Raw genomic sequence first — 12,176 nt, 5'->3', positions numbered from 1 at the left:
TTGAGGAGCTTGACGGAGAAGTGTATGTAACTATAAGGAAATTACGCTGATAAATAAATATTTTTTTTTCCAAAATATTTCTGTTTTCTTTTTTGGGCCAGGTACTTCTGCGACCATCCTCGTACATAGTATATATTATTCTCATAAAATGCAAAATATTTATGGAAGGTGGAGATGAAAATAACCTTGTTCACTTTGAATTTCATTTACCTTTCGAATTCTCACGATAGCAAGTGTTCTGATGTTGAAACAAACCAAACAAACATACAGAATGATTCTTTTTCAATAATAATGAATTGTTTTAACGCTTCAATGAGTAGACTAAACATTTTTTTTTCGTCCAATTATTTTTATTTTGCAGAGGACAACGACTTTATTCCTATAAATTTCATTTCTCCAAAATCTTTTCGATGCTTTGTCGTTTATGGATAATTTTAGTACTATTATTGCCATAAACAGATGAAAATGAAAGAATAACATTTTACAACATGGTGTAATTGATGTCGATTAGAGATGTGGATAGTGGTATTGCGCTTGCGACGTTAAACAATTATGTCAAAAATACCAATACCTTCCTAATTATAAAAAAATATTCATTAAGCCCTAATATCTACCACTTTTCAATATGGCCTTCCTCTATTGTTCGCAGGTAGTAACTTTTATAAGGGGTTATAAATAGGCAGAGAGATTTTATAGATTGGGTTATTTATTTTCTTATTTAGTATACATTTGAGTTCTAAAGTCGTTAGGAAAAATTTTTAAACAACAAAAATAAAAAGTATTTTTATTTGTGTTGTAATCGGAGACCAAGACAAATAGTGAGCTTCCCATGTGTGCTGTAGTAGCTTTAGCGTATCATTAGTTCAATGAATACCTTTTGCAATCTGTATGGTTGAGACCGACCAACTATTTTCATGATTGCTATTATTGTATGATGAAGACTATAGGTTATTCCAAGAAAGAAAAGCGTAAGATCCAATATCCAAATTTATAATCTGCCATCAGATCTCTTTCTCCCATACCACCGTACCAACAGCATTTGGATTGGCAAGATAATATTTTAGGAAATAATGGAGATAATAACGGCTCTTTGGAAAGCCTCAAGGAACTATGTAGCGACCCCTTGTTTCAGTTCTAACAAGCCAAATTTAATTGTTGAAAAAGAGTTGTATAATTTAGGGTTATCAAAGCAACAGTCAAAACTTTTTGGTTCCCATCTTGAGTAGTTAATTGCCATAGAAATTAAACTAAAAAGAAAAAAATGCCGAGTGTTCCTCAACAGATGACTAGGCCGGGCTATATGATGGCCAATACAATATTTGAAAGCAAGCTTAAAGTAGAAACAGCAAGTTTTCTCCTGTCCAGTTAATATTCTTTCGAATACCATTTTTGAAAATTGTGTTGGTTTTCTAATATTATCATTTTTTTGGTTGACCCGTAGACAATCAATAATTTGAACGGAATTTGACAAGACTAATTTATTGTTATCTTCTAGCTGCAGTATGGAGATACCTGTGGATATTGGTCTTGAAATGCTGTAGACCGAGTGTTCAGTAAAGATGTGTTTTGCTAGCTTATTTCACATGCTCTCACTTCTCCAAAAGGAGGAGTCCCAATAAATTGATATTCTGAGCGTCTGCAAGCGAACTCGGTGCTCATGAGCCACGTCTGCATCTTGCAAATACTGCTTTAGATGGGATAATATAGACAACCCAGTTGTCATAGTAATATCTGTGAAACAGAGTCAACTCCAAGTTTCTGGTTAATTCAATTTTTGGTATTAAGTCGAGCATCATCGGGGTATGCTCGAGGATCGAACTCCAAATATGCGAACAATACTCCTAGAATGAACGCATCTAGGACTGTTAGAGAATTAGTTTCATGACAATTTATTGCTTGAAAATCGACTAAATTATATTTTTAACATAGAATGTGTGCTATAAATGTTGAATGGATAATAATCAATTTTTCGAAAGTTTCAAGTTACAGTATAGAAATTCTTTAATTCTGACCGATTAGCCGGATCGTGTGAACCATCACTATAACAAGCCGAAATAAAAACTGTTTACCAGCTGCTGTTGCTCTTTCTCATATTAGTCAGGAAGTTTATTGACGTCATGTTTCGGAAAGAGAATGACATGCCGTGGATCACCGGATGATGGAAGTTAGTATCGATGAAAAGAACAAATGTTTGAATTGCTACTGACGATGGAACGAAATTTGATATATTAGTCGTTGACGATCACTTTCTTGTATATGTATTACACTTTTTTTTCGTTTATTGAGTGTGAATGCAACTGCTTGACGTAATGGATGATATATTTTAGCGATGGCGTATGAATGACAAATAAATGTACACGCAAAAAAGATTTCTGAAAAGCAGGCGTCGTTTTGTGAATAAAAACATCGTTTTCATCATTTTGTGGTACTTTCTTACGTACACATAAACAACAAATAATCTGTTGATGAAATTTTGATATACTATTTTCGTATTTCAGTTTTGGCAAAAGAACTGGAGGAAGCGCTCGTCGCCAAAACGAATGTTTCGTTTTGGAACCATCAGAGATGATCGTGGTATGTACAAATATTCATTTCCTATTTTATTTTTTCAAACAATTTCAACTTTTATTTACCTTCAATTGAAAAAATGTTTTATCAATATTTATAAACATGCAGATAGCAGGTACACATTATTGGAGTTTGTAAACTACAAGACTACGGCTAAGAAGATTTGTTCAAAACTAATTGAAACCTACGACGTAGTAAAGGCAATTTTTTGTGCCCACTTTTCGTGCGATTTTTGTTTTTTTCATTTGTAGATAGATTTGAGTAAATATGGATTAAAAAATAAATTCAATTGTTAAACTTTATTTGTCACGCAACAAAACAATAAAAGAAATCGAGAAAATGTTAAATAGACAATACCTTGGTTAACGAAAACACTGTGTTTAGGTTAACAACTGTATTTTAAGCTTTTACCAGTAAATCAAATTATAAATATCCCATATTAATTTTATTGCGGTTTCCTGTAAAAAAAAAACGCAGACAACAAGGCAAATCAATTCTTTGAAATTATTATTTTATTCAATGAGATCGTATGGAAATTTTCGATTGCAAAATCGGTTTCAAGTAAATCAGTCACGTTTTATAAAGAAAAAACCTCCTAAATGTATAACAAATCCGGATTTTTGCGAATTATATTTATAAACAATTTTTAATATTTCTTTCATTAAGAATTTGCTATTTTATGAATGGTACCTGGAATGAGGAAGAAAAATTGAGAAAATCGTGGTCAAATTGAACGACTAACGTATACACCAGACCTAGCCCCCAGTGACTAATAGCTCTTATCAGATATCAAACTTTGCGAGTTGGCAGTTTATTTTCTAAGCAAGGGTAAATCTTTCTATTGAAAAATTGAAAAAGTGTTGATGAATAAAGTCGGATTTCGAAGAAGAAAATTATTTTTTGAAGAGGGAACTTATTGCAAGCCCAATTTTTGACTTATCAAATACACCATTTGACTAAATCAAACTATTAGTCTGTCTGAAGAGAGACTCGTAGGATCTTTTTTGGGTGCAAGACACATTTTCATGTTGATTAAAGTATATTTTAGGATTAGGCTCGATAAAGGATAGATTTTCCCGTGCAGGGCTGGAATTGTGGTGATTCTTAGCAGCTTACCATCCGTGTGGTAGTGGTTCAATGTACATGCGTCCGTCTAGTACCATGTGGGGTGTTAAGCAGCGAGGTGGAGCTTAGGCGTGGGTTTTACCCGATGGCGAGGGGAGAATTATCAAGGACGTTCTTCGTAGGCTGTCGCTGTGCGATTTTCGGTAAAGGAATTGTTTCATTTGATGGTGCGTCTCACATATCGAGATTGTAGATCATATAGACAGCCCGGAATTGAATTTTTTGTGTATGGTATTGAATCGACAGTAGTACCTGTGAATTGACTGCCCGCAAAACAAGAGCCTTTGTAGTTGGGTCGAATGTAGGTTTTATATGTATGAAAGGCTCGATTCAATCAAATTTTCCTTCTAGTGCCTTTATGACTTGAAAACGCCTCCGTACATTTCTAGAATAGCATTCCAACATAAACAGCTTCTGAAATCATTAAACCACAATTAGGTGATAAAAGTCTTGCGCTCAGGGTAATGGGATGGCTTGAATTTTTTGAGAATTGAGTCACTCTCAAATTCCGACACAAATTGGAAAATTGAGTTAGAGATTTTGGGATCGGATGTTGGGAGAGCGTATGTCTGGGGCGGGCAACAAGTGGTAGTTTTCTCCCTTTAAATAATTAGCTTACATCAGGATGACGTCAATTTTAAAACAGAGGGTGAGATGATCTTAACTTCGAATGTTCACCAGATATTGTGAGATAATACTTAATCGCTGGTTGACCCTTATATTAGAATTCAGGAGGGTAGTTAATCCTTTTATTGTACTAATGGAAAGCGGGTGAGTTTAATTCAATGTAAACTTGTCGAAATTATTTGATTTGAATTTATTATAATAATTGTTTTTTGAACCTATCACATTATATAGGGTATTAGTATATCAAGCAATAAATTTTTTTGGTTGAATAACATACTATGACATTGTGTTGTATAATGGTGATAAATTTATTTTACATAATTGAGTCATATTCTTTATCTAATGAATATTTTCCAGTAATGCAAACAGGCGCCAAATGTAGTTGTGATATTCGATAAAAAATCTTTTTTTATTAAACAAAATGACTAATTTTACCACAAAATTATGTAACATAACAAGTACATATTTAAGAACATTATCTAGTATAATACGTAATTGTTAATACACAGTTTTACCAAAATATTGGCATTTTTCATTCATTTCATAAACCACAGTTTATAGTTGGATGCACTACAACCTCGTCACGATTTTTAATCCGTTGATTAAGGATGTGCCAACTCGGAGATATTTAAGGTAAACGAAAAGGTAGTCCGAGTATATAATACCACTCCTTAATGTTAGGTTAGGTTAGTTTACCTAATCCAAATAAACAATTTTATAAGAAATACAGATCTTCAAAATACTAACCTACTTATTTGAAATGTTTAAAAACCTCAACGACGTTTTGCATGGAGAGCAAAGTACTTTTTCCAGCTGTTCACCATACATAACGTTCACAATGAACACTACATTCTGTTGATTTTTTGCCTTTTACCGAATAAACTCTCAACAACGTACATAATTAAAATACCGAGCTGTATAATCTTCCGTAATGAGTTGTCTAATCTTCATGATAACCCCGATCAAAAATTTTAAGACTGGTATTAAAATTACGAGTTGAATAGCAGATGAAATAGCAGACGGATTTACTAAAGTAGGAACCTTCATAGGACCTTCACCCTTTTGTGGATTCACAACATACATACAACCTTTCTCTCAACTAATATCAATTTAGAAATATATTTATAAACTCCTTATGAATCATTTACGTATACGGACGTTTGAAATGTGTTTTGTTTTCGTTGCTATAAATTATACACCCACAATAAAACGTATGCATCAATTGATTTATATCGTATATCGTCCTGCAGCATGACGTTTTAATTTTATTTACCAACATCCCTCTTTCAACTGCCCTTCATGGTTTCAACCCTTGTAAAATCACCCTAAAATATGGACCTACTAATTGATTTCCGTGACTTCGTTTTAGATCATATTTCCGACGAAATTGTCAATAACTCACATATTTAGTCAAATGTCACGTAATACGTTCTCAAAAGAGAATCGCCTTGAAAGTATGGTATTCAAAATAAGATTTACATTCAAAAGATTGAATATTCAACCCAACTCTGCTTATTATAATTGAAAAAAAAAATTAAATCAAACAGTAACTTTGAGTGTGCTTTAGAAACTTCCAAGTTTGACAGAGAGAAAATATTTTCAGCCAACAATAGGTCTCCGGTCTAATTCGATGAGCCTCAGAGGACTAATTGTGTTTGCCGAAGTTGAAAAAGTTTTTTGCAGCTTGTTACATCGCAACCCTCTCCTTCCATAGTTGCAACTTCGGAAAATGAAACATCATCAACACTCGCTTCTTCAAACTTCTCCACGCTCTCTTTCTCCCCTTCTCTACTTAGAGTCAGGTGGAATTTTCAGAGCCGGAACTAAAACAATTTAAATGTAAATGATCCTTTGTCGGATTAAGGATGATGTACATTCATTAAAAATAAAATTATCGTTATTCGAGATCGAGTAAAATGATGAATTTTCGATATAATCTTGTTAGAATAATAAGAAATTTTTATAATGTGTGTTATTTTGTATTATGTTTTTTGACTTTTTATTTCAAATTTCTACAATTAAGGCAGACCCGTACCTTATATGTGACCCACATATTTTGAGATACAAAAAACTAGGAAAACGATCGTCTTTATGTTCAAAGTGATGACTAACCATATCTGCATTTTTGTAACCAAATCTTCCACACCTTAAAACCTTTTGGAATACTCTAAAAAAATTTATAAACCCCTTCCATACATATGCGAAATTAGAGAAAAGCATGGTCAAAACCCTGTCTTCCATCATAGCCTACGATCTCTCGATTTCTCGCGACTACCTGGTACACAATTTCTAGTATATTGGCATCCAATCAACATTTCTTTTAAATTTTTTTTTTGAAAATTTAGCTGATCCATTTTTGTTAGTTTCCAGTTGTGTAACAACAATCAAATCTAACGCTGATTTCGTAAGCAAGTTTTATGGATGATGCTATACTTTTTGACGGAGTGTACAATAAATGGTTCACAAAATAAGAAAAATATATATTTTTTTTCTATAACAAATACATCATTAAGTACCTATCGAATAGATTCTACGGCGCTGGTCCTGTACAAGGGTAAGTTACCTTGGCAACGCTCGAAAAGCGGGGGCGTTGGAGTGTATGATGATGAACCGTCGTGACCTACGACCTTTTAGCCCACATAAATTGAACGTTTTGCATCGTTATGGAGGCAAATTAGGCCGTAATAGTGGTGCTGACATTTTTCTATTTTTCTACACCCTTGAGAACAACTACTTGTTGATAGGCAAATTCTCAAGGATGAGGAAAATAAGTGGGTGTTATTGAAAAGGACATAGGGTCGAGAAAATATCTACTAAAACCGATAAGGGTCAGTTGGCAGGTTATTAAATTGATTTGGGAAACATTATTGAATGTTAATATAAAATGAAGTATGAGTAAGAGTTTTTATTTATATTTATGATTTACCGTAATTTTCCATTTGGTTGTTTATCTAAAGCAGATGAAAAAACAAAAGGTCTAAGTGGTATGTTAAAATTTAGTCTAGTGTAAGAATTATTTTCAAGTCCCCGAATACCCCGTTCGAGTCAATAATAATTAAATTTCTGAAACCTTGTTATTTGTTAAATTAGATATTGTTAATCAAAATGTACTATTCTACCTGGAAAATTAAATGGTGATATGTACCTGGATATTTTAAACAATCAATTATTTGAGATATTAGAAGATTTAACGCTAAAGAGCGAAGATTTCTATTTTTTATTCACGATGGAGCTCCACCACACTTTGATAGAAGGTGACGTAATTGGTCAAGTAACCATTTTTCGAATTGATGGATTGGTAGAGGTGCAGAAGCTCCGATTCATTGGCCTCTCGGTCAGGCGATTTCAATCCCTTGGATTACACAGTTTAATCGTATCTCAAAGAAAAAGTTTATGCTACGGAGGTAAATTCATCTCAAGAATTGAAAAACAGAATTCAATGTCACTTCAATGACCTCATAGCTGACTCCCAACCGTTTAGAAGATCAATGGATTCTTTAAAAAAAGGGTGGACATGTGTATTCTTGAAAACGAGGGACATTTTTAACACCTTTTTCTTAAATTTTCAATTTGTTATTTTTTTTAATTAATACATTTATCATTACTTCATACCAACATTTTCAAATCAAAATATTCCAAAAATGGTACGCAGTACCGAGCTTTATCAAGTGTAAAATTGAAGTTCAAGTCCAGTTGAAATTTTGTTTTATGAATCCAATATTGAAAAAGTTCTGTTCAATACTACTTGATACCAACCGTGTAACTAGTGCCATCTATAATCGTGAAAAATGTGTATTTTTCAGTTTTCTATCTATCTTAGAGACGTTATCACCTTTTTTTTGAAACACCCTGTAGATTATTCTGTGATATTTTAAATGACCGAAGTAGAAGTTTTGTATTAGTAAGTTTTATGTTCGACAGTGTATATTCAACAACAACACTAAAATGATATCCATAAGAATTTTTTTACTTTTTGTAAATGTTAAATAATATTTCATATCAGTAATTCGAACCACTACCGAAATTCTATTAATCACACCAATTTACGTCACTTTATGCTCAAATAGAAGACATAGGTATCATATTTCAGCCGTCATTAAAGACTTTTTGTTTTCATCAGCGAACACCCTCGCGTCAGAAATTCTTCGATGCATAATCCAGAGCAAGAAACACATGCACACATGTCCCAACAGTAACTATTTTTAATATTCCGTACTGTTTTAAAAGCACATGCACATTTTTATCAGTTTGTGTTTGTGATTCTAACAGGAAACGTTTCCTCTTCAGTATCGTAGATTTGTTCACTTAAAAGTGAAGCTTAGTAATGTGTGGAAACGCCTCGATTAAATGCGTAAAAATATAAAAATACCAGTAACATTTCCATTTAAATATATTATATTTATGTGGGATATATAAGTGGTGCTGCATATATTTTTTAAAATGTTTTGTAATCTTGGTGATTTTGTTTAAAGTGGCTTTATTGTATAGAAGATACATCGGATTTTTTCGACAGGTTGCTATTTGTAATTATTTTATTTATATTTATGTACCCTTACGCTGATTATTCTTTTTTGTACATTAATAATATTTTTTATTCTTTTGATGTTAATAAATATATATATGCGTCTGCCTCGCGTTGAAAAATGAATATTTATTATCTTTATATTTGATTACAAGAATACATTTTTTAAAGTAAATACCTATTAGGTGTGGTCATTAGAGAAAGTTTAATAGTTTCGAAGTTTCACAAATTTAGTTGCATCAAAAGTTTTCACAACTGATATAGAAAATTGAACGTTAAACTAGGGCTTACTAAGTTTATATAAATACATTTTAGATTCATCGTTTAATTTCTCTAATTATTATCAAAACAATTATTTAGTTTGTTACTAATAAATCCGAATTTATACTATGTTTCCCATGTTCTCGCACGTAGTTCATTATTATGACTTTGACTGGCTGTGTAATTAATTCCTAGAGAAAGAAGTCTAAGATTGTAATATAAGGAGATCTGGATGGTCATTCTAAGGATGAAAAACAAAGGTTATACATTTGTTTGAATAAGCCATGGTCTCACCGCTTGGGCATAACGAATATCTATTACCTTTTAAGGAATTCTTTTGGCTTTCCAGCTGTTCTGCACCTATACCTAAAAAGGTATTTCGTGAATGACTCTGAATCTCATCGTTCTTTTTTTCCTGTGTGTTCAACTTCACAAAGTCTTTTGCTGATATGGGCAGGACCTTCTGCTGTCTCTGCGGCTTACTCGTACAATGCCTACCTTCTTAAGGTGTCATAGACCTTTAGTGTTTTTCCAGTAAGACTCTATTCCAGCTTTTAGCTATCCGTTCAGTTCAGTTAAAGTGTCATCCCTTATTTCCATAACCTAGTACTTTTAGAGTTTGTTTCTATTCTATAATAGCTTTAAAGTTCATTAAATAGCTTGCAAGGCCACACATACACATTATCTGGTAACTCACGGATAGTATCCAACGAATCGTTATTTGAAAACTTGGACGGATTCGTATTTACAAGAATTATTCATCTACAATAGACTTCTATTTTTTACAAATATTGACTTTTGCAGCTTATTATTTACTACCTAGTAACGACGATTTTGTGACGTTACTACACTGTTTGTGATGAACGTAGCTTCTTTGGTAAACATCATAGTGTTTCAAAAATTTTACATATTTCTTTTGAGCGCATTATATTTGGTTCATCGCTTTTGTCGCAATGTATGTTTTTTTTTTATCTTAGACCATACAATCACATGGACCGCTATTCCTCCCAGCTAAAGGAAAGTGGCTCTACATCTATTAGGACTAATCTCGAGCAGTAGGGATTTTAGAATCGCTTTCTTAAAAACGGAAATTCAATGTTTTGAAATCTATTCCAATTATTCCTATTCTATTCAAGAGAATATATTCTAATTCTTTTATCAGGAATCAATAATGGATCTGAAAAGAATATAAAACGTTTCTCGATTCTTTTGGAGTTATTAAATGTAACCATGGGAATAAAGAATCATATATAGTCGTGCCAGATCGCTTTGTCGTTACTTCTTTTACTTGTATTGGCAAAACAGTTTTGTCATTTTCCCGACTATAGTGGTAGTATGGTGTAAGGTTTCCGGACGTCAACGAATAATTTCTCGACGAATATTCAAATTTATATTAGAATTTCTTAAACTGATATGAGGATATAAGTGTCTTGTGCCTTCGCCGTTCCGACTACTTTGTCGAAATATTTATTATTTCATTTATTTGTTAATAAAAATTTAATTCGATTCACTTAGTTGTACTGAAACTATTGGCTAATCTACTTATCAAAGTGACTCATGAATGAATCAGCAATAAACGGTGATAGGTAATATGTAATTGGTCCCTCATGTTGTTGTAAAATTCATTTCTGTGTTGGAAATAGTTTGAAACCATACATATTTTTATTAAGCGTAAGCTTTCTTCCGTTATACGGGGTTTAAGTATCTACAAAAACGGACGAAAAACGAAATATTTGCCCTCAAAGTCTATATATCTTTGCATACATTTAAAACGTATGGTTTTGAAAGTCTTTAACAGCTTCTTGAGGTGATGAAAATCGCTGCCCGCGTATTTTTTGTGTGGGGAACAAGAAAAACTTATTCAGTTGTTTGATGGGTTTTATGTTAACTCGCGATTTCGCGAAAAATAATTTTTGTTCTAACATCGCACTTTCGAGCTATCGTAATTACCACAATTGTTCCGAGTTGTTTCAAATTTGTTCTTAATTGTTCTAGAATATCCCACGACCTAATTAATTTCGAGTCCTGGAGCAACTCAAAATCGCGACGCCTTGAAAATGCAGTCCCAACTCAAAAATCGGTTTATTTTTCAAATTTTTTCTAAAATTTTTGTTATTTTCTTCAAATTTGTAAAGAATAATTCGTTTTCGAAAGCGGAGCAATTGAAAACAACTGAGAACAATCATTATAATCGCGAAAACTCGAAAGTGCAGTTCTAGCACAAACATAAATTGGCGCAAATTTGTGAAAAATATTTTGGAACAATATAGAAAACATACCACAATATTTTAAACGTGCGGTGCCAGGTCAAAAATTGCTTTTTTAAATTTTTTCTAAAAGTTTGAATCCCAACACTACGTCGTTTTGGAACAAAGTAAAACAAAAGTAGACCACCCTGGAACAATTTTTGTAACTTGTCAACTTCTTGGGGGTTTGCGAGTACCTAGTAGACTTTGATTTTCGTAATTTTTTTTCGTAATTTTCTCAAATTGACTGGTTTTGAAATGTTTATGATTCTTTTGATTTTGATTTTTGAAATTTTGTTCATATTATCTAATAAATTACTCCTGTCGATTGCAGCAAACCCCATTTCAAAATAATTAATGGAATATCAGTTTACGCGGCCGCCATTATTAAAAGTCAAAATTTGAGAACGCCAAATTTTTTACAAACAATAATCTTAGATTTCGGTATTCTATGAATTTCATTTTGTTATTTTAAATTAAAGGTTGGAAGAAAAAGAGACTTGATATTTAAAATTTTTTAAGGGCAAAAATGATATCTACAAAACTCCCTAGAGCTTGAATTATTTCCGAATATTTCCAAGAGCGAATTTTTCGAAAAAATAATAAATCAAAAATAGAATTTTTGACATATTAATTAACCTTTATTTTTTCATGATCTTTTATTTTGACAAAAACGAATTAAACTTAAAATTAAAAGAAAATGTTGCGTTTCGAAAAAGATATTTTGGAAGAAATAAAAGTTGAATTAGACAACTTGATACCGTCCAACACGAGGAAATCAAAATAAGAAATATAGAAACAATTTTGGACATTTTGTGAAGGTATGA

The 12,176-nt window shown here is 32.3% G+C and overlaps 1 protein-coding gene across 11 annotated transcripts in view; it reads left to right on the top strand.

Annotated features, from left to right (window-relative positions):
- Positions 1 to 12,176, top strand: part of LOC130896916 (rap guanine nucleotide exchange factor 2-like) — a 180,254-nt gene that overhangs the window by 132,435 nt on the left and 35,643 nt on the right. For 9 of the 11 annotated variants that reach the window (XM_057805293.1, XM_057805288.1, XM_057805290.1 and 6 more), the window contains one exon: positions 2,499 to 2,574. In XM_057805293.1, the coding sequence (XP_057661276.1) occupies positions 2,499 to 2,574 (76 nt within the window). Of the gene's footprint in view, positions 1 to 2,498; positions 2,575 to 8,581; positions 8,834 to 12,176 lie in introns of those variants that run through there. The other 2 variants (XM_057805295.1, XM_057805291.1) reach the window with 1 other exon arrangement.

Source organism: Diorhabda carinulata, chromosome 8 (assembly GCF_026250575.1).
Source record: "Diorhabda carinulata isolate Delta chromosome 8, icDioCari1.1, whole genome shotgun sequence".
NCBI classification, from domain to species: Eukaryota; Metazoa; Arthropoda; class Insecta; order Coleoptera; family Chrysomelidae; genus Diorhabda; species Diorhabda carinulata.
This window is presented reverse-complemented; position numbering and strand designations above follow the sequence as displayed.